The sequence below is a fragment of the Eschrichtius robustus genome, chromosome 2 (assembly GCF_028021215.1).
Source record: "Eschrichtius robustus isolate mEscRob2 chromosome 2, mEscRob2.pri, whole genome shotgun sequence".
Classification (NCBI taxonomy): domain Eukaryota; kingdom Metazoa; phylum Chordata; class Mammalia; order Artiodactyla; family Eschrichtiidae; genus Eschrichtius; species Eschrichtius robustus.
The window spans coordinates 29,314,543-29,338,798 of NC_090825.1; the positions used below are offsets into that span (position 1 = coordinate 29,314,543).

A 24,256-nucleotide genomic window follows, 5' to 3' on the forward strand; every position below is an offset into this window, starting at 1 on the left:
CGCGCACCACAACGAAGAGTAGCCCCCGCTCACCACAACTAGAGAAAGCCCACGCACAGCAACGAAGACCCAATGCAGCCAAAAATAAATAAATAAATAAATAAATAAATAATCTTATAAAAAAATAAAATAGTGCTTACATGGCTTATATAGAACATATGTACAGATCAGCTTGTTCTGTCTTGGGTATTAACATTCATATTTTCTATTAAAGGCAGAACTGAACCGTTTCCAAGATACGAAGAGACTGCTTCAAGATTATTACAGGGGAATGGAATGTAAAATCCCAACAGACGACACTAAGAGATTTACTCGAGTCCCATTGGTCCAACTGGATAGTAAAGATATTTTGGAATTCCAGCTTAGGTAAGGCGGGCTATCACGTTGCACTGTAATCAGTCTCAACATAAAGCTTTGTGATTTTAAATTGAATACCACTAATAAAACCACAATCTTGTATCTGCTAATCCAAAATCCAAAAAAAACTCTAAAAACTGAAAACTTCAACTCAAGACTATTGATATGCATTATTTATCCCACTTATAGTGAATATCTACTCATTTTTGCTGCAGAGATATAGTGTGTTTTGTTACAGAGTGCTTCCAACAGACCGCTGGGGATATTACGGAATGTACAGTATATACAAATTCTGAATTATTAAACACTTTTGACCACAAGGGTTTCTAGTAAGGGATCGTGACCCTCTACCACTTTTATGAAATGTCCCAAGCTGCTCTGTGTGTATGTGTGTGTTTGTGTGTGTGCATGACATTATATAAATGACAATGGAAGGTGTTATGAGTCTTCTTTTACAGGTTAGGAAATTGAGAAACAGTAAAGACTCATTCATATGTGATTATGACTTTGTGAGACTGAAACTTAGTAGTAGTCTAACATCAGATTCCCACCGTAAGAAAATAAACTTGGTGGTAAGGGTGGACGAAAAATGACATTTTCAGGCAATTACTAGTTATATGTAAGTAAGTTAAAACAATTTGTTTGGGAAAGTCACCCCAACTCTCTTAAGCCTTGGTTTCCTTATCTGTAAAGTAGGGTTGCTGTGAAGATTACAGAAAATGAAATCCTCAAAACACGTAGCACCATGCCTAGGAGTCAGAAGACCTGAGACCTAGTCCCAGTGACTCTCAATAAGTGATGACTATTATCGTCATCATATTATTGCATAATATGACAAACTCTTCTTCCTCACATGCACTATTTTAATTGTGAGTATCGCATGTTCTTACATTCCTCATTTTACCCTCCCTTATTCCAGGAAGGATTTGAAATGGCCTGTGCACGATAGGATTCCACAGTGATCTGAGGCCCTTTTCTCTCTAGGCTTCTTCCATCTGGTCCCATCATGTCCTTGTCAGGACCACGAGTAAGCAAGAATACACAAGAAGTCTGAACCCTCTTTTTGACACAGATACAAGAGAAATGTTTAACTCAGCAAGCTTCTGAAAGAGAACTTTGAAATTAAGAACAATAAAAATTTCCCAAAGTGATATGAACCCATCAGAGTCATCAAAAGAGGCCAAGTTTCAATGTCTACAGTAGCAGGGCATTCTGTTCTTAGCAGAAAATAGCAAGTCAGGCATAATGGGGAAGCTATTAATGTTGGTTAGTAGAATGAAACAGGCAAAAGAACAGCCAGTTCTTACTTTTTGCAAAACAATGTGCACCAATCTCAACCTCAGATCACTGCTGTGAGTATCGCCTGGAACTCTCAGCCAATCAAGGCATCAACCAACAAACCAACCAACCAGTCTCTTTAATATGTATCGGGAAACGAGCAGTGTTAAGCATGTTCACATAGCTTGTCTATTTTATTCCTCCAACAACCTAATAATAATAATAATAATGGTGTTAACTAATAACCAATAATGTGTGACAATATTATTATTATATTTGTATTTTTCCAGAAGGAATGGAGCCTCAGAAAGTCGAGTGACATGCCCCAGTTCGTATCTATTGATACATCTACTGATAGTGAGAGAGCTAGCTGACCAGAATTTTTCCCAGTAAATGAATTCCAAATCCAGATCCCTTTTCTAAATGATACGCCACCACTGCTGTCCTCCAAAGCAAGGTGTTAGGAATGCCTATTTCCCCGTATTAAACATGTAGAGATGATCACACAGCCTTTATCTTATTAGACACGTGAATCTCACGTCTCAGTGACTGAGATTGAGCACTACTTGATTATTAAAACATCAGCTGTCCTTGTGGGTGGACATATACTGAGTTGTAGACCCTCAACACGTTGCCGTTATAAGGCACGGTGCACTGTCAGAATTCCAAGCGCTATGAGACTCAAAGAGCCAACTTCAGAAAACCTCATCTGATGCTTCAAAACAAGGCCAAGCTAATTGTGTGCTGGAGTTCACAGCCAGCTTTCTGCATCCCTGCTCTGGTCCCCAGCAACTTGAGTCTGCCAAGCCAAATGCTTGTTCCTCCTCAAATTTTAGCAAAGGCATCCTTGGAGCTCCTCTCTGCCCTAGCTGAAAGCTCTTCCTATGTTCTATCACCGAGGGGAATCCCAGTCGCAATTAACATTCTGCTCTGTGGATCATTCCCTGCAGTTAGCCTTTGAGATCCTGGGATCCTTCAGGGATAGAACATTCCCAGGGGCAGCTCTAAAATCTCTAGATAGGGGCAGCAATATGATTGAGAAAGGGGGAGAGAGAGCTTAACTCTGTGTTCCCACAGCACTTCACAAAACAGAGACAGCCTTCATCACCCATTCTCAAGGGTGGGGAGGGCTGCGGGAGCTCTCACACCTCCATGGGACACCCCCTTGCAGACCTCACATCTGTCATATCCTGCTTTTTAACTGTCTACTTCCGGAAGCCAACTGCTAGTCATTTTAAAGAAGTGACGTCCAGTTCTATTGGTTTGCTTTTCATGACTGATTTACACCTTGTCGGAAGTTTATATCCCAGATAAATTTCAAAATTGCATTTCTTCATAATTGCCATTGTTTAATCCCCCTCCTCATAATTACTGAGAATTAGACCTAAAAATTATGTTTTAACATTGCTTGTCTCTAGTTTCCTCTTGGTAGACTTTCTAGACCATAAAACATTTTTTTTTCCTTTTTTAACATCTGTATTGGAGTATAATTGCTTTAGAATGGTGTGTTAGTTTCTGCTTTATATCAAAGTGAATCAGCTATACATATACATATATCCCCATATCTCCTCCCTCTTGCATCTCCCTCCCACCCTCCCTATCCCACCCCTCTAGGTGGTCACAAAGCACAGAGCTGATCTCCCTGTGCTATGGGACTGCTTCCCATTAGCTATCTATTTTACATTTGGTAGTGTATATATGTCCATGCCACTCTTTCACTTCATCGCAGCTTACCCTTCCCACTCCCCGTATCCTCAAGTTCATTCTCTATGTCTGCGTCTTTATGCCTGTCCTGCCCCTAGGTTCTTCAGAACAAGTTTTGGTTTTTTTTTTTAGATTCCATATATATGTGTTAGCATACAGTATTTGTTTTTCTCTTTCTGACTTACTTCACTTTGTATAACAGACTCTAGGTCCATCCACCTCACTACAAATAACTCAGTTTCGTTTCTTTTTATGGCTGAATAATATTCTGTTGTATATATGTGCCACATCTTCTTTATCCGTTCATCTGTTGATGGACACTTAGGTTGCTTCCATGTCCTGGCTATTGTAAATAGAGCTGCAATGAACATTGTGGTACATGACTCTTTTTGAATTATGGTTTTCTCAGGGTATATGCCCAGCAGTGGGATTGCTGAGTCGTATGGTAGTTCTATTTGTAGTTTTTTAAGGAACCTCCATACTGTTCTCCATAGTGGCTGTATCAATTTACATTCCCACCCAACAGTGCAAGAGGGTTCCCTTTTCTCCACACCCTCTCCAGCATTTATTGTTTGTAGATTTTTTGATGATGGCCATTCTGACTGGTGTGAGGTGATACCTCATTGTAGTTTTGATTTGCATTCCTCTAATGATTAGTGATGTTGAGCATCCTTTCATGTGTTTGTTGGCAATCTGTATATCTTCTTTGGAGAAATGTCTATTTAGGTCTTCTGCCCATTTTTGGATTGGGTTGTTTGAGTGTTTGATATTGAGCTGCATGAGCTGCTTGTAAATTTTGGAGATTAATCCTTTGTCAGTTGCTTCATTTGCAAATATTTTCTCCCATTCAGAGGGTTGTCTTTTTTGTCTTGTTTATGTTTTCCTTTGCTGTGCAAAAGCTTTTATGTTTCATTAGGTCCCATTTGTTTATTTTTGTTTTTATTTCCATTTCTCTAGGAGGTGTAGGCCATAATACAGCCTTTCCTAGTCCTTTCTCCATCTAAAGAGTTCTTCCAAGAAAACTTTGAAAATTGAGATTAAAGCAGGACAACGAAATTCACCAAGTAACATGGACACAAAAATAGAATTCTGTTAAATAAAATCTTTATATTTCTTTTTTGTTGGTTTTCCCAAGAATTCCCCTAGTTCCTCAAAGACCCAATTCTCCAGAGTCAGCTTTATCCAAACCAAAAACAAAAGCCATACTGAAGGGTAAGATCGATTACTCACTGGAAAACATAGAGTTAAACTTGGAGGCCGCTGAGAAGATGGTGATGGACACGTGGCAGCAGTCTTCGTTAGCAATATCTCACATGGTAAGCAGTGCTGGTTACTACGTTTCCTTTCAGTAATACCCTTTCATTAAATTCCAAAGCTGGTAATATGCTATGAACAGAAAATTTACACAATGTTCACAATATAAATCTATACCTCCCAGAAGTGTTTTCTTTTTTTCTGAAAGAAATAAGAAGTGAAACAGTTCAATCAGAAAATATATGAGGTCAAGAAAGGAGTGAACCAACATTTAGATTATTTTCTATGCTGGCCCAGGGCTCCAAGTGCAGGGCTCTACAGGGCCAAGCAGGAAATGTCAGTGAGATGGGTTAAGTATAAGGCAATAGGGTGGAGTGGGACTGTGGCCAAGTGGAAGTAACAACCCCATCTAGAGAGGCACCTAGCCAACCTTGCCATTTAAGAATGGGGTCCAGTAGGGCCCGATTTTGCAGTTTTAAAGTCAGAAATTCAGCCTATCCTTTCTTTAAGTCTTCAGAACTAGTTCCTACCTTGATTCCCAACCAGTTGGTTGTCTGTTTCCTGAAGCCTGAGCCTTCTCTGATTGCATGCTCTTCTAATCCTTGTAGCATTTATTGTCTCTCCCACTTTTGACTCTTAGTATCTAGGTTATTGTTTGTGATTTTTACCTTATTAGTGTTTTCCTGAATACTTAACTAGGTTCTAAAACTTTCTGTATCCACTACACCTAGCATGATGCCCACATCTAACACAGTACTGAGTCCTCAGCACATTCTTGAGATGCTGCTGCCACTATGCTGGTGACATTGATGTTCATATAAATGATGATGGTCATGGCAAGGGGGATCACCGCAAAGACTACAGCTACCAAGCACCAGAGAGTGGGAAACCGGATCTAGAAGTTCTAAAAAAAGTAGATGAATGATTATCCTTCCTGTTAATTGAACATAAAGACAACTTACAAGTCTTATGAATCCCATTAAAATTACCTGGGGAAATGAGATTTTAAATATTAGATTATTAGAAAGAGAGTATCATACAGCACAAAGAGCACTGGCTACACTTCTTGTTTAAGCTGTGTGATTTTAGGAAAATCAGTTAACCTCTCTGAGTCTTCGATTCTTTATCTGTAACATGGGAGACATTCTACCTTATCTTTCCTTTCTTGAATGGTTGAAAAGATCCAATGAAATAATGTATATGAAAGTTTTTTAGACATTAAATATAATAGATTATTATATTAAGAAAGTTATTCAAAACTGTACCACTTTGCTTGTGAACCTTTGAAAACCACATAGAAAGCATAGGAGGAAGGATTGTTTAGTAAGTAATATTCCTAATACTTACATTTGAATCCTGCTTTTATATTTCTAATAGACTTTTATGACTTTGATATTACATGTCTTTAAGTGAACTTTGAATTTCAGATGAGACAGGCCTGATTCAGTAAACTGCTGCAGGGAGAACGGGACCAGCCGAGATCAGGGCAATGGGAATGAGAGCACTTTAACACGGGCTTTTCGCTACACAGCGGTTTTACCAAGAGCTATTCATTTAGTACGTTATGTTAATTTTTAGTAAAACTTTCTTGTAATTAGCAGGTGTGCAATGATTTCAAAGAAATAAGTCATGTTTAACACCCACAGCGTCAAAGCGTTATTTCTAGAGTTTCTTCAGCCTTACAAGCTAGATTGCTGGATGTACTGTGAATTATGTTAATTTTTGAAAGAGACCCAGAGGTGTTTGAGGGAAGTGGACCAGAAAAATGTGGATGATGATAATTATCATCATCATCATCATCACAAGGTTGTTTACAGAGGAGAAAAATCCAATTTTAAAGGAAATTGCTAACTCACCGTGGTTTGCAAGAACACATTCAAAACTGAATTGCTTGCAATTTAGGGAAGAATCTTAACAAGTCTGCTTTCAGCTTTACCAAGAATTTGAAAGTACAGTATATATCATGAAATCCATTTTTATCAAAAGAACATCTGATTAAAAAAACGCATACACACCCACAAAAGAACTGCCTTGCTCTCTGAAACATTTCTGCATCCCTCCAAGGTTCTGCTAATACAGAAGAAGCTGTGGGTGTATTCTGTAGCATATGATTATTTTAAAAGAAATTCCATCAATCGATAAGCATTTCCTGGGCATCTTCTATGAGCATAGCACAGATGCTAAAAGCTATGGAGAAAACCAAGAAGCAGGGCTGGCTCAGCCTTCCGGAGCGCTCATTTCATTTGGAGATTGGGGACAAGATTTAACACTCGTAGAACAGTTGGGGGCAGTGATATGCTGAGCCGTGGGTATGAAGTGTGGTGGGAATCTGGAGAGGACAGGAATTGGCTGGTCTCTCGCACCCGCAGGACCGCAAGCTTCTTTGAGAGTAGAGATTAGATTGTGCCTTCTTCATCTTTCTATTCACCTCTATGCAACTTCCTGTTTCTCCTCTGGGCCCCTCACCCAATTCTCCCCAGGAATAACATCAGGCTTGGACACAGAAAGCACTGTAATAAATAAATAAACTCCCATGGACCTCCATTTCCTCAACAGCTGCCTTATTGAGATTTTTAAGTTTTCAGCCATATGTTGCTACTGCCCCCATGGTGTGTGTGGGTTTTCTTTCTTCATTTTGGGAGTCTCGTCTCAGCTGTCATTTCTCAGATTTACAACCGTAAACGCCCTTCACCTCACCAGGGGCAGGTGAACTTATTTTAGCAGGTCCAGTCTTTCTCTTTTTTATTTTTTTAATTTTGATTTTATATTGGAGCATGGTTCATTAACAATGTTGTGTTCGTTTCAGGTGTACAGCAAAGTGATTCAGTTATACATATACATGTATTTATTCTTTTTCAAATTCAATCCCACTCCTGGGCATATATCCGGAGAAAAACATGGTTCAAAAGGTCCAGTCTTTCTAACTGCAGGCACAGCCCCAGCTGTACAAGCCCCAAGACAAGGTTTTCCTGCTGCCTGCAGAGCAGAGCCAGCCTCATAGGCGAGATGGAGGGATCCCAGCCGCACTTCACACACCTCCCTCTCTGCCCGCCTTTCATCAGCTATTGTATTGTGACCACACAACTAATCTCTCATACCAGGAAATCTATGAGAGTGAAAGAAGGAGGGTGCTGATATGGAGAGAAGCTGAAATTTCCCCCAAGTAGAGGAAGTTAAGAAGCAGCGATGCAGTTAGCCTGTGGGACAGGTCATCCTCATGAACACTGCACCTTGGCGGGGTGATGTCTAGCGTTAGAATGGAATGCAAGCCCAGGATTCGAGTGTCCATGAGCCCAATTAATACAGGGCATGTGCCCCCAAAACTTGGTTGGAGGACATGAAAAATTCTCACCAATTTTACGTATGAAGCACAGACACACATAAAATACATAGGCAGATACCCTTCTGCAGTATTAAAATTTCAGGAAGGGGAATGTGGTTAGGAGAAACTGACTTAAAAACAACCAATAATGAAAAAAAAACCTGAGAAACAGTGATATAGAGGAATGCCCCAGGTTGAAGACCAAGAAATCACAGGAACTTGGAAGAATAGTGGGTGTTAAATCCATAGGGTCTGAGATATTGAAAAGAAAGAAATGTTTGCGTAACTAAAGACGAATGGCAGGCAGGGCTTGAGAAAGTGAGTGGCCTCCACACAGGTGGCCTCAGGAAAGCTACATCTTGGGACAGGGACAGGTTTCCATTCAAGTAGAATCTTTTAAATCTTCTGTAAAGATTGAGTACATGGCATGTTTGCTGTAGAATGAGGTTTCAATGGAATTGGGTGACGGCTAAATCCAAATGGCTGTCGTCTTTCATAAATGTTGTATTAACTGAAATGTTGCTCTTATACAACCAGGTGGCTGCTGAAATTCATCAGAGGCTCATGGAAGAAGAAAAAGAAAACCAGCCAGCAGACGCAAAAGAAAAACCTCCTCAGGTAGCTGCAAATAAAAAAGTGAAAAAGGAGCCGCCCAAGAAAAAAAAAGAGGACAAAAAAGGAAAAGGTATTCACAGCTTTAGCATCCAGAACCCTGGCTGCTTAACCTCTCCTTGTTGGAGAACAAGCACTTAACCAGGCACAGGAGCCTCTGAGCTACTAGAATGCTGTTCATTAGGTTTTACTTCGAGACCCAGTCTTCTGTGAGCCGGAGTGTTAGCTGGCAAACATTCTCCATGCCAGCGTTTCTCCGAATAGCCAAGTGTATCCAGGGTGAAATAAATCTCAAAGACAGTTTTGAACATGTGAAAAGAACTCCAAGATGACACTATGTAATCTGAAAAGTGTGTGCAAGAGGGCTGACACTGGCTGCCTTAATCAAGAAAGGGTTAAAAGCTAATTCTGAGTATGTAAATTTCAGGTCTAATTCAGGTTTCAGGTTTCTTTCAAGCAAGTCCTTCTGCCCTGGAGGCCTCCTACCTAAAACTCAGCCTCAGAGGCAGGATGGAATGAAAAAGAGAAAGGGTGGGCTCTACCACAAACATTACCCTCCCCTCTGAATGTTTCCACTTGTACATTTTTGCAGTGACTTGAGGCAAGAGAGGAAGAGAGGGAAGCACAGGAGCAAAAGTCCTTCCACTGATCAGTTGCTCCTGATGTGTTTGTTAGGCCCCCGCCGTGCAGAACATGCTGAGGATGGGTACTAAGGACACAGTGGTAAACTTAAAAAAACAGAAACGTGGTCCCTGCCCTGATAGGACTGTAGTCTAATGGCAGAGACAGACATGTGACCGATCATTGTTCTTTATGGGGGAGGTAGAGGTCCCTGGAGAGTGCGGTTATCTCACTCCATCTGTGGGGTAGAAAATGCTTTCCAGATGGAGTCCATCCAAGCAGCTACAGTAGGAGTTAAGACAAAGCCCTCAGGATGGGGGTTGGGGGAGGTGGTGGCCCCTGAAGCCAAGGAAAGGGCAGCCCCACAGTAAAGAACAGGCGACCTTGGTCCATTTCAGATGGTGAACATAAAGGAAATAAGCAGCATTTGAAGGAAATGCTTCCGTTTACTTTAATGGAATAATTGGTTGGGTCCAATCTCTTAATTTCACAGATGTTAAAACAGAAACCCAGAGAGATTAAGGGCTCTTTCATCTGTAATTTATACTTACCTTCACTATTGAAATTAACACATCTTATTACAATTTCTTTGTTTACATTTGTCTTCTTCCCAAAATTTGAACCCCTTGAGATCAGACCTTCAAGAAAGATTTATTGAACTAAGTAGAATAGTACAAGCTGGGCCTGCAGCTAGAATCTCACTGCCATTTCTTATGGGCAAATTCTCAAACACTGACAAATTCTTTTTTTTTTTTTTTTTTTTTTGTAATTTATTTTATTTTTGGCTGCGTTGGGTCTTTTGTTGCTGCGCACGGGCTTTTCTCTAGTTGTGGTGAGCAGGGGCTACTCTTCCTTGCGGTGCGCGGGATTCTCATTGCAGTGGCTTCTCTCGTAGCAGAGCAGGGGCTCTAGGCACTCGGGCTTCGGTAGTTGTGGCTCGTGGGCTCTAGAGCGCAGGCTCAGTAGTTAATGCGCACGGGCTTCGTTGCTCCGCGGCACGTGGGATCTTCCCGAACCAGGGCTCGAACTCATGTCCCCTGCATTGGCAGGCAGATTCTTAACCACTGCGCAACCAGGGAAGCCCAAACACTGACAAATTCTTATTTTCTAATTCTCGTGTGTAATCATTGAAGTACTTGTATTTAAGCACTAGTTAAAAGACAATGAAGTAGATTACGAATTCTTGGCCATCAGCTACATTTCCACCGTATCTGTTTGAGGTTATTCTCTGATCTTCTCTTGATGAGGACCTGGGAAACACTTGGCCAATACAAGTATCCCTTGTGAAGTGGTACTTCTCCAGGTGGCCAACGCTATGTTGGGGTTTGCTAATTTCTGTCCCCAAACACTAAGTTGCATCCTCTTTGGTGTCTGTAACCCGGTCTGCACGAGCCACACGCCTCATTTTTCCATGATGCTAGACGAATGGGGTATTATTATATGTGTCCAGCCAGACACCACATGGAGAATTCTCAAGGAAAGATTATCAATATTTCATCACTCACACTGTCTGGACCGGGGTCTCTCCTTTCCAAATCACCAGACGTGTATCGCCCTGCACGCTCCACTTTGTACTCATTTTATCCAAGTCCCTTCGTGTACACTTGTATGTTGGCAGGTAACTCAGCACGTTTCATTGCCCTTTCAGGTAAATCCCCACCTATGGCAGAAACCGCTCCTGTAATAGTAACAGCAGAGGAGGCTGAAGAAACGGAAATAAAAAACAAACTGAGGCTCAGAATAAAGGAAGAGCATCTTGCTGCCCTGCAGTTTGAAGGTAGCAATTGGAAAGAACTAAGACGATACTTTTAAGTAGAAAACAGACCAGTAGGCAAACAGCCCCTGGCTGGCTTTTGTCTATGAGGACACAAAGCAAACTAACTGAAAGGTACAACATTCAGTTGGCTGTTTTCATGTGACCCTATGAAGACTAGATCTGACTGTCGTATGATTGTCTGCTGGGATCTCAAAAAGGGAATTTGGGAGGAGGTTAGGAGAGCACCAGAAGTAATTAAAATCTCAAAGAAAAGAAACAAAAGCAGTATTTTAGATTTGGTGTGATTTTACAGGCTGGGAGAAAGCTTGGGGCTACCTAAGGAGGTGCTTCTATATTATAATAAGAATAATTTAGGCCTCTCATTAGGAAAGTAAACCCTGACTAAAGGCTAACGGGTCCTGAATGTGAGTTCTTGGGAACAGGGACCACAGAAGAGCCAGTCATGGATCAATAATGTTCAAGGGACTCCTTCTCTAAAGAGAGCAGCAATTTTACAAGACATAGTCTCCTTCTGGCTCTTCCAGTTGTCTTATAATAAATTCAAAATGGAATTTGAAAAGATCAAGAAATTGAGCCAAAGTATCCTAATTGGAAAGAAACCATGGTCAATATACTAGATGTCAAAACCATAACAATGCAGCATTGGGTAAGCTGGGACCCATTAACTACTCAATGACAATTAACTACTAAAGATGCTTTCCACCCCTTGCTTCTCTCCTTTTCTCCCTCTCTCCGTCCTCCTACCACCCGCTTTCATAATTCCAAGTGTAAAATCTGAAGGATGTTGAACACAGGAAGTCAGGACACATGCTTGTCCCGTTGCCCATCCCCACGTCTGCTTTCAGTTGCTGAGTATGCTTCATCCTTCAGTTCATTCCATACGTGGTCCCTAGTGTAGCTAAATTCACTCATTTATATAGTAAATGTTCACTGAGTTTCTACTATGTGCCAGGTCCTGTAGTAGCTGGAAGAAATATACACATATATATACAAACACAAAAAAACAAACAAAAATAAAACCCAATCTAGAGGAAAAGAAATGCAAACAATCACTTATAATATGTTGTGATATTGGGGTTAGGCGGACAGGACAAAGGAAGCATGGCGGGAGTCAAGAAAGACTTCCGAGCAGATGAATTCATGCTTGAGCAGAGCTGGAAGAATGTGAAAAATGTGCGCAGGGGACGGGGGGCGGGGCAGGGATGGGGGAGGAGAGCTAGGTGACTGGTGGGGAGTAGCTGCGGAGTCTGAGGCACATTCTGGGAAGGAGTGATCAGGGAGGTGGAGGGTCACATAGGCCCTGCCCAGAAAGTTACATTTCCTTTATGGCGACTGGGAGCTAGTGAAGAATTCTGAGCAGAAAGCACCTGTGAGCACGTGCGCAGGTGAGCTGGGTTACTCTGGGGCGGGTGGAAGTGGATTTGGATTTGAGGAGGGGAAAGGAACTTGGAGAAAGCAGGACAGAGGCGGTTGCTGTAGCTGAGGCGAGACATAAAGCAGTGCCCAAACGCGGTGATAGAAAAAGCAAGGAAGAAAGATTGGACAGATATTTTAGAGGAAAATCCACAGACCTCACTGTGTGCCCAGAACATCAATGGGCACTGGGACCACGGGCTTCGGCCTCCTGTCACCTGTGCTGAGAAGGATGATGGCGTCGCTTTCCCAAGGTTCTGAGACGGGAGATCCAGAGACTTAGTACCCTCCCCCTTTTTGAAATTCAGAAATTATCTATTTGTGTTTTCCCATTCCAATTTATCAAAGGGTATATTGCAATAAAGTGCAATTACGTGTAAAGCTGAATTATAGTTTTGGTTTAAATAAACTGTCAAACGACTCTAACCACGCATTGTTTTGTTTCTGAGACGGATAAGGTATTAGTTATCCATACTGGTATATCAAGTGTATGCCTAAAGTTTCACAGACTAAAACGTAATTGGTTTAAAACTGAATTTGGCTAATCAGAAAATGCATGACATATAAAACATGTAAAAAATGTTTGTTTCTCTTTTTAAATAGAGATAGCTGCACAGTTCAGACTTGAACTGATCAAGGTAAAAGCATTGGCTTTCCTGGAAGAGTTAGTAACAAAGGCAGTTGATGTATATAAACTCATGGAAAAGTGGCTCGGTGAGAGGTACTTGAAAGAAATGGCCAGGTAAAGTACAGTGTGACTTTTAAAAATATTTTAAAATATTTACTTTGTTAATTCCTGAAGACCAAAATTGACAAAGATTTTTAAGGTGTTTACAAACTTGAATTATATTTACAAATAGAAATTTTGACCTTTTAGGAAATCACATACGCATCTGTGTTGCCTCTTTTTAACAATAGTAAGTCATGTATCAAAGGGCGCTATTGCACATTATTTATAAATTTGGTTTTCACACTGCTCAGTGAGGACCTTAGTTTACAAGGTAAAACTATAAGCAATTTAAAAATATTTTTTAGAAGTAGTATAATGTTTCATATCTTTCTAATGCCAGACTTCTTATTAGTCAGGGCCAATGAATGGGAGATGAAGTCATTCACAGGAATGTTTTACCCGTTAGGCCGATTCCCTTGTGACAGCTAGTTCTACTTTTCTATTGGGTTCCAAAGGCTTTCCAGATCCTCATTGCTAGTGAGGGACAGCAAGTCTCATCCTCTTAATTCTCCCCTGCAAGGCATAAAGAGGCAGCTCAGCAGGGCGGAAACAGCCCTCAACGGAGAGTCAGGAAACCTGATGGTCCAGGAGATGGGGAATCTCTCCTTGTCCACATATTACAGCATTCCTAACCACTTCGGGCCCCACAGGCCTCATCTGTAAAAGAAAACACTCCAACCAGGCTATTTTAAAGGTTTCTACTAGATCTCGATTCTGTGATACACTACAGTTTGCAATAAACATTTACTGAAAATTTGGAAGTTGTGGCATACATAGTATACAAATGGCAAGTATTCTCAGAAGCAACATCGGCCAGCTAGAAGACAGTTGTTAGGGTTTGTTTTCTCCAGTCCTTGTCTCAAAATGAAAGTTCTGTTGTAAAATCCTCAGCCTAGTTGTTTGTATCTGTTGCTCTATAGTAAAACACACACACAGACACACACACACACACACACCTCGGCCTGGTAACCTCACTGCAGTAGTGCTTAAAATAATTTGTCAGTTACTCATCAGCATTGTGAAGCAGTGATGTTCAGTTCCGTTCTCTGCCTGCTGCCTACAAATGAAAGCATATCTTCTTCATTCTTAGGGTTCACAGCACCCATCCTTGTGGTCACGTCAAGAGGCACATGGCCAAGTTTCTTTTTTTTATCAGATGAACTCATATTTCTCAGATTTATTTTCTGCGTGTGTGTGAGGTTAGGTATATATATCTGACCTCTGAATATGGGCACAAGAAATTAAAACCTAGGACTGTCCAACTATGCTTTCTCTTTTGGTTCTTGCAAAAATTCTCCAGTGATAAGAAAAAAAAGAACAGTGAGACCTAGCAGATCCCTTTGAACTTCAAATCCCACTTTCCATTTTCATGGGATTTCCCTAGCCCCCCCTCCCCGCCCGCCCTTTCTGAGAAGGTTACTCTTGGTAACCTTCCACTAGATGGCACACTGATTTCGCTGTGCTGGCTCTGGCTGGGTGTCTACATTTGGAGTCCCTCCTCACTCAGGGCTACAAGCTCTGTAGCTCTCCAGTACCCTTTTCCTTTGCTTCCAGCACGTAAACACCATCAAACAAAAAGTACCTGGATAACACAGACTATATGGGCACTCACAAATACAGTATGCCGGATTAAATTCCAGACTGTCTTTTGAAAGAAAGTGACTAATATTATTTTTTTAATTTTCAGTATACAAATATTTGGTGTTCCAGAGTTATATAAAAGCAGATTAAATGTGCATTTTTCTGCCATGTTCAATCTTTATTGCAAGATATAAATAAGATCCTTTCTGTAATACAGTGATATTGTACTTATGTATAAAAGTTCTCTGGCCTTTAAAGTGACCTTTAATTAAGGCCATAACTGTAATCCCCAGTACAGCCTTAAATCTATGCCCCATGTGATTTCACATGAATAACCATAAGGTATGGAGTCGTGTGTTTTTGGCTCCATTGCAAAGATGAGGAAATCAGAGAGCTTGAGTCACTTCCCAAGGACCCATGGCTGGAGAGGGGTCTGCAGTGAGAGCTCAGCTTCCAGGGCTCTTCCCACTGCACCACAAGGCTCCGAACTACTGCTGCTTATACCACGTTATTTAGCTGGGAATTGTTATTCTCTGTGAAGACAGCAAAGCAATTTCAATGGGTTATCTCCTCAGAATCCACTCTGTCAAGTGTGTCTTCGATAACATCAAACTCCTTGATATAAAGTTAGAGAAAAGCCACTTTTCTAGACATCCATTATCAAATTTGATTCACTTTACATACAATTTGTCCCGATTCCAAATAAATGTGTTATTCTAACAGTCATATTTTACAGGCTTTTCTGTCATATAACCTTATTCTGGTTCATACTTAAAATGAATACATCTATTGACATAATCATTTATATAGTAAAATATGTTCTAATAAAACCATTTTAGTGGAGTCTCTTTTTGCTCAGTTTTGTATAAAATGTGTAACTCTTAGCCCTGGATGAGCATGTATTTTATTTCTACTCTACATTTATTTATTTATACCCTACCTTTTTACAAACGGTTTTGAGGAGAAATTAGAATTTTTTAATCATGCGGATTGAATTTTCTAGCTTAGCCAAATTTTCTAATGTGTTAACTCTGTGTGTATATCTAATAAGCAAACACTATTAATCTGATAGTATTTTTAATGAGGATAACCCTATTCATTTTTCCACTTTCAGTGTGGAAAAATTAACTGAGGTAGCTCGCTATCACATTGAAACATCAACCAAAATTCAGAATGCACTTTATTTAGACCAAGAAGATTTCTGCATTAACGGCGATATAAAAGTCTTTCCAGACCTATCTCCTCCGATACGCCCTCCACCTGTAGAAAGGGAAGAAAATGGCACCCTGACCATCGAACGGCTTGGCAATCTTCGGGATCAGTTCTTAGAGATAGCACCCAAAGGTAGGAAAAGTAATTATTACGAAAAGAGCACAAAATAAGGTTAAGATTAACCAGGATGGCAATCACCTGTCCACAAGTAAAACAGCCCTCTGGGATTGTGTGGCACTAAAACAAGCCCTTGTTTCATTCTAATTTATCTCATATTTGCTTCATACAACATAGATCTGAATTAAACAGAGCAAGACAGTGGCTAATACATAGGCAGTGCGGTGATCCTCATCCCTGGTACTTCTCCTCTCCTGCCCTCCCTGCCCCTGGCTGGCAGGTGGGTAAATTTGAGTATTACTCCGTCTGGCAGTTGAGAAACCGTCTTTGTACATACTTCTAGTTTAAGTTTTGTACTGGGATTCTGAGTTTGTGTTTCTGTCTCCCCCACTAGTCTGGGAAGGGAGACCAGGGAGTAGAGAATTTCCCTTTTATATTTGCCTTTTCCCTCAATGTTTCATAGACCAAGAGCAGAACCTTTGTCAACACGTATTTGCTTGATTGATTAATTAATTAATCTGTTCACATGTAAGTGTACATGTTATTTTCTGCACACAAATTCTTGATTTCCTTCACATTTTATTATTATGGCTATGTAGCATCTACACAGGCGTTTTTTTTTTTTAATTTGAGATCTTTCTACTTATAGATATTCATCAATGAATTCCATCAGTTGATAGCACAAGTAATTCTGACAGAACATGTAGGATTATCATCTCCACTTTATAGGTCAGCATACTGAGTCACAAGCAGTTGAGAACTTGCCTATGGTCACATATCAATCAGGACACTTCAGGTTCAAAGGTTTTGCCCCTTCTCACTAAACTAAGTTGTCTCTCATAAAGAGGTTTATCTTCTAACATCTCCTACTTACTGGAAAATCATTACTTTTCCCTAGAGAATAGTCAACTGACATTTGTCTAGTACTAACACAATTTCACTTTCATAATGGTTATACTTCACTTATTTTTTTAAAGTTCAGTATTCCCAGAAAACCACATTAGATCTCATTAGTCAAAAGAGTATTACTTTACTTTAAGTCTGAAGACTTCCTTGCTAAGCCCAGTGGGTGAAACAGGTGTAACCATTTCCCTGGGTAGACCCCTACCCTAGCAAGTGTCACCTCATCTAATCAGCTTGAGTGGGTCTACACCTCCAAGATATAAAGGCACACACTACAACAGTGGATGAACACCAACTCAGGTCGGCAGCATTTAGGCAGGAAGCAGCTGGTCAAAAAAATATGGCCATCAGCCAGTACAGGAAAAAATCTCGGTTGTATAAACCCAGCTCATGAAATCCCTTCAGTCCTTCAGTCAGGTAGATTCCATCCTCTTTCCCTTTGTGTGGGCTTACAATGTCTTTTTATTACGTATTTCCTTCTTCAAAGTTGCTTTTGCTCTTCATTTTATCCATATTGTTTACATATAAAATAAGAAGAAGTATATGAAGTATAATTTGCTTTAATCCTAAACTAGGGTGACTAGAAGCTGGTCAAAATTTAAAGTTTTGGGGGGCATTTGAGTAGGTGGAAAATTATCAACCACTCATAATCCCTTTCAGAAAGGACCTTAGTATTCATGGCGATAATTGAAATACATTCTTGGATCCAACCTCAAAATCAGAGTTTGCATTTCAACTAAAAGCTTAAACATAAATTACAAATATCAGTTACAACTTGACATAACGTATGTCTTAGAAGATTAACTCTAGAAACCGTTGAGACTAAAAGATGTCAACTGATACATTTATCTATTTTCAGAGTTTGGTAGCATACAGCGGCTTTCAAAGTATGGTAGGAAGAGGAAGGAAGGGAGAAGAAAGAAAGGGAGGTAAAGGAGAAGGGTGATAGTTATGTATATATATATATATATGTATATATATATATATATATATATATATTTTTTTTTTTTTTTTAAGTAGGTATAAAAGGAAAACCACTTGCCCTAGGGACTTGGAGTGTAATTTGAAAAGGCAAGCAAAGAAGAAGAAAATATAAACTTCTATTTAGGTTCTCCTCTGGAACAGAATCTGAACTTGATAAAAGTGCTCAAGAATGCAAAGAAAAGGAGAATCAGTGTGCAATGAGGTTGGTCAGGAAAATTGTGTGGAAAAACACGTTGGAGGGAGGAATTGAAAGAAGTAAAGAGTGACTGGATGTCAAGGATACAGAGGATATTTAAAGTTGGGGGAACAGTCACCAGAAAATGTGTAGGTTTGTGGCTTGAGTATGGATGTTGAGGGAGGGTCAGGGGCCTCTCTGCTTCTCCCTCCCCAGTTGCATGAACTGCAGGAAAACAGATGCAGAGGTCAGTTCTGTCTGGGGAACAACCTCCAGCCACTCAAGCTAGAGAATTATCCAGATTTAAGAATAATTGTTGTAATTAACACAGAATTGACAAAGCTGTACAATACTGTGGGATTTGGGGATCTTGGTGGTACAAAATGAGTTACGGTCTATAAGCAAAGAGTTTAAACCCCTTTCTTTGTTATTGGCTCAGTTATACTATTTGAAAATATATATATTGCATATGGCACTTTTTAAACACATGTAAAATACTTAGCACAGTACCAGGGGATCTATCAATAGAAATAATATTCATTGTCATCATTTTTCTAATGTATAAAGGGAAGGCAAAGTAATAATAATTCCATTTTCTGGATCCCAGAGTCACAGAATTAGAGGTTCTCTGCTGACATCTTAGAAGTCAGGCAGCAAATGTTAATGTTACCCCTGCCTGAAGAAGCCCAATGATTACCACTCACTCCTTCTCGCAGTTCCCCTGGCCCCAAAAACATCCTCTGACTTGAGTCTTTCTTCTTAATTCTTGTTAAAGGATACACACCAATCCATCTTTTACATGAAGTGTTTGTCATATTCCTTCCAAGAATTAGAAAACAATCTTTTATGATACATCCCATGGTATTTACCCTAGAAATCTACAATTTCAAAAGACGATCTTAGTTGAAGTAATAACAATTTTGAAAGTATAGAGCAACTGGCTACAAGTAGTACATTTCTAAATGTGGAATCCTATAGAACTTCCTGCTTGAACTTGAAAATTTCTGTTATTTCTAAGCCAAGAAATGTGAGCATTTTCTTACACTGTTTCACATATTTCAATTTAACCTATGATATTTAAGATGCAAACTTCAAGCTCACTAAAATATATTAAAGTATGGTGAATAGATGAATTTTTTTCTAGGAAACAACATACATATTTGCATATAACAATCATTATGATACTAAGCCCAAAGTAAGATTTTTTTTTTTTAGCAAATCTACAAGGAGTATCAATGTGATTAAGTTATATTTTGTTCCCTCTAATTATGCTACATAAACAAAATTATTCAGGGAAATGGATAATCTTTCATTAAAACAAGTGACTGAATACATTCTTGTGAGTAACTAGTATCAAGATATTAATGGAGAAGATTGGTTCAAGATGGTAGAGCAGAAGGACATGTACTCACTCCACCTTGTGAGAACACTGGAATCACAACTAACTGCTGAACAATCATTGACAGGAAGACACTGGAACTCACCAAAAAAGATACCCCACATCCAAAGACAAAGGAGAAGCTGCAGTGAGATGGTAGGAGGGGCACAATCACAATAAACTCAAATCCCATAACTGCTGGGTGGGTGATTCACAAACTGGAGAACAATTATACCACAGAAGTCTACCCCTTGGAGGGAAGGTTCTGAGCCCCACGTCAGGCTTGCCAGCCTGGGGGTCCGGCAGCAGGAGGAGGAATTCCCAGAGAATCAGGCTTTGAGGGGGTAGCGGGATTTGATTGCAGGACTTCAACAGGGCTGGGGGAAACAGAGACTCTACTCTTGGAGGGCACACATAAAGTAATGTGCACATCAGGAACCAGGGGAAAGGAGCAGTGACCCCATAGGAGACGGAGCCAGACCTACCTGCTAGTTTTGGTGGGTCTCCTGTGGAGGTGGAGGGTGGCTGTGGCTCACCGTGGGGACAAGGACACTGGCAGCAGAATATCTGGGAAGTATTCCTTGGCGTGAGCCCTCCTGGAGTCCACCATTAGCCCCACCAAATATCCTGTAGTCTCCAGTGCTGGGTTGCCTCAGGCCAAACAACCAACAGGGAGGGAACTCAGCCCCACCCATCAGCAGACAAGCGGATTAAAGTTTTACTGAGCTCTGCCCACCAGAGCAACACCCAGCTCTACCCACCACCAGTCCCTCCCATCAGGAAGCATGCACAAGCCTCTTAGATAGCCTCATCCACCAGAGGGCAGACAGCAGAAGGAAGAAGAACTACAGTCCTGCAGCCTGTGGAACAAAAAACACAGGCACAGAAAGATAGACAAAATGAAAAGGCAGAAGACTATGTACCAGATGAAGGAATAAGATAAAACCCAAGAAAAACAACTAAATGAAGTGGAAATAGGCAACCTTCCAGAAAAAGAATTCAGAATAATGATAGTGAAGATGATCCAGGACCTTGGAAAAAGAATGGAGGCAAAGATTGAGAGGATGCAAGAAATGTTTAATAAAGACCTAGACCTAGAATTAAAGAATAAACACCTAGAAGAATTAAAGAACAAACAAACAAAGATAAACAATACAATAACTGAAATGAAAAATACACTAGAAGGACTCAATAGTAGAATAACTGAAGCAGAAGAATGCATAAGTGACCTGGAAGACAGAATTGAGGAATTCACGGCTGTGGAAGAGAATAAAGAAAAAGGAATGAAAAGAAATGGAGACAGCCTAAGAGACTTCTGGGACAGTATTAAACGCACCAACATTCACATTATAGGGGTCCCAGAAGGAGAAGAGAGAGAGAAAGGACCTGAGGAAATATTTGAAGAGATTATAGTTGAAAACTTCCCTAACATGGGAAAAGAAATAGCCACCCAAGTCCAGGAAGCGCAGAGAGTCCCAGGCAGGACAAACCCAAAGAGAAACATGCCGAGACACATAGTAATCAAATTGACAAAAATTAAAGACAAAGAAAAATTATTAAAAGCAACAAGGGAAAAACAACAAATAACATACAAGGGAACTCCCATAAGATTAACAGCAGATTTCTCAGCAGAAACTCTACAAGCCAGAAGGGAGTGGCACGATATATTTAAAGTGATGAAAGGAAAGAACCTACGACTAAGATTACTCTACTCAGCAAGGATCTCATTCAGACTCGACGGAGAAATCAAAAGCTTTACAGGCAAGCAAAAACTAAGAGAATTCAGCACCACCAAACCAGCTCTACAACAAACGCTAAAGGAACTTCTCTACGTGGGAAACACAAGAGAAGAAAGGGACGTACAAAAACAAACCCAAAACAATTAAGAAAATGGTCATAGGAACATACATATCGATAATTACCTTACATGTGAATGGATTAAATGCTCCAACTAAAAGACACAAGCTCTCTGAATGGATACAAAGACAAGAACCATATATACGCTATCTCCAAGAGACCCACTTCAGACCTAGGGACACATACAGACTGAAAGTGAGGGAATGGAATATTCCACGCAAATGAAAATCGAAAGAAAGCTGGAGTAGCAATACTCATATCAGATTAAATAGACTTTAAAATAAAGAACATTACAAGAGACAAGGAAGGACACTACATAATGATCAAGGGATCAATCCAAGAAGAAGATATAACAATTATAAATATATATGCACCCAACATAGGAACACCTCAATACATAAGGCAAATGCCAACAGCTATAAAAGAGGAAATCGACAGTAAGGCAATAATAGTGGGGGACTTTAACATCTCACTTACACCAATGGACAGATCATCCAGACAGAAAATTAAAAAGGAAACAAAAGCTTTAAATGACACAATAGACCAGATAGATTTAATTGATATTTATAGGACATTCCATCCAAAAACAAAAGATTACACTTTCTTTTCAAGTGCACATGGAACATTCTCTAGGATAGATCACATCTTGGGTCATAAATCAAGCCTCAGTAAATTTAAGAAAATTGAAATCATATCAAGCATATTTTCCGACCACCACACTATGAGATTAGAAATAAATTACAGGGAAAAAAATGTAAAAAACACAAACACATGGAGGGTAAACAATACACTACTAAATAACCAAGAGATCACTGAAGAAATCAAAGAGGAAATCAAAAAATACCTGCAGACAAATGACAACGAAAACACGATGATCCAAAACCTATGGGATGCAGCAAAAGCAGTTCTAAGAGGGAAGTTTATAGCAATACAATCCTACCTCAAGAAACAAAAAAAAATCTCAAATAATCTAATCTTAGACCTAAAGGAACTAGAGAAAGAAGAACAAACAAAACCCAAAGTTAGTAGAAGGAAAGAAATCATAAAGATCAGAGCAGAAATAAATAAAATAGAAACAAAGAAAACAATAGCAAAGATCAATAAAACTAAAGGCTTGTTCTTTGAGAAGATAAACAAAATTTATAAACCTTTAGCCAGACTCATCAAGAAAAAGAGGGAGAGGACTCAAATCAATAAAATTAGAAATGAAAAGGAAGTTACAACAGACACTGCAGAAATGCAAAGCATCCTAAGAGACTACTACAAGCAACTCTATGCCAATAAAATGACAACCTGAAAGAAATGAACAAATTCTTAGAAAGGTATAACCTTCCAAGACTGAACCAGGAAGAAATAGAAAATATGAACAGACCAATCACAAGTAATGCAATTGAAACGCTGATTAAAAATCTTCCAACAAACAAAAGTCCAGGACCAGATGGCTTCAGAGGTGAATTCTATCAAACATTTAGAAAAGAGCTAACACCCATCCTTCTCAAACTCTTCCAAAAAATTGCAGAGGAAGGAATACTCCCAAACTCATTCTACAAGGCCACCATCACCCTGATACCAAAACCAGACAAAGATACTACAAAAAAAGAAAATTACAGACCAATATCACTGATGAACATAGATGCAAAAATCCTCAACAAAATACTAGCAAACAGAATCCAACAGCACATTAAAAGGATCATACACAGCGATCAAGTGGGATTTATCCCAGGGATGCAAGGATTCTTCAATATACACAAATCAATCAATGTGATACACCATATTAACAAATTGAAGAATAAAAACCATATGATCATCTCAATAGATGCAGAAAAAGCTTTTGACAAAATTCAACACCATTTATGACAAAAACTCTCCAGAAAGTGGGCATAGAGGGAACCTACTTCATAATAAATGTCATATACGACAAACCCAGAGCAAACATCATTCTCAATGGTGAAAAACTAAAAGCATTTCCTCTAAGATCAGGAACAAGACAAGGATGACCACTCTCACCACTCTTATTCAACGTAGTTGTGGAAGTCCTAGCCACGGCAATCAGAGAAGAAAAAGAAATAAAAGGAATACAAATTGGAAAAGAAGAAGTAAAACCATCACTGTTTGCAGATGACATGATACTATACATAGAGAATCCTAAAGATGCCACCAGAAAACTAATAGAGCTAATCAATCAATTTGGTAAAATTTGCAGGATACAAAATTAATGCACAGAAATCACTTGCATTCCTATACACTAACAATGAAAGATCAGAAAGAGAAATTAAGGAAACAATGCCATTCACTGTTGCAACCAAAAGAATAAAATACCTAGGAATAAACCTATCTAAGGAGGTAGAAGACCTGTACTCAGAAAACTATAAGACACTGATGAAAGAAATCAAAGATGACTCAAACAGAGGGAGAGATATACCATGTTCTTGGATGGGAAGAATCAATATTGTGAAAATGACTATACTACCCGAAGCACTCTACAGATCAATGTAATCCCTATCAAATTACCAATGGCATTTTTTACAGAACTAGAACGAAAAATCTTAAAATTTGTATGGAGACACAAAAGACCCCGAATAGCCAAAGCAATCTTGAGGGAAATAAACAGAGCTGGAGGAATCAGACTCCCTGACTTCAAACTATACTACAAAGCTACAGTAATCAAGACAATATGGTACTGGCACAAAAACAGACATATAGATCAATGGAACAGGATAGAAAGCCCAGAGATAAACCCACACACCTATGGTCAACTAATCTATGACAAAGGATGCAAGGATATACAATGGAGAAAAGATAGTCTCTTCAATAAGTGGTGCTGGGAATACTGGACAGCTACATGTAAAAGAATGTAATTAGAACACTCCCTAACACCACACACAAAAATAAACTCAAAATGGATTGAAGACCTAAATGTAAGACTGGACACTATAAAACTCTTAGAGGAAAACATAGGAAGAACACTCTTTGACATAAAT

The 24,256-nt window shown here is 39.6% G+C and overlaps 1 protein-coding gene across 1 annotated transcript in view; it reads left to right on the forward strand.

Annotated features, from left to right (window-relative positions):
- SPEF2 (sperm flagellar 2) overlaps positions 1 to 24,256 on the forward strand; it is a 174,551-nt gene that overhangs the window by 107,343 nt on the left and 42,952 nt on the right. The window contains 6 exon segments of the mRNA XM_068535229.1: positions 215 to 366; positions 4,475 to 4,655; positions 8,453 to 8,600; positions 10,797 to 10,925; positions 12,942 to 13,080; positions 15,764 to 15,993. Of these exon segments, the coding sequence (XP_068391330.1) occupies positions 215 to 366; positions 4,475 to 4,655; positions 8,453 to 8,600; positions 10,797 to 10,925; positions 12,942 to 13,080; positions 15,764 to 15,993 (979 nt within the window).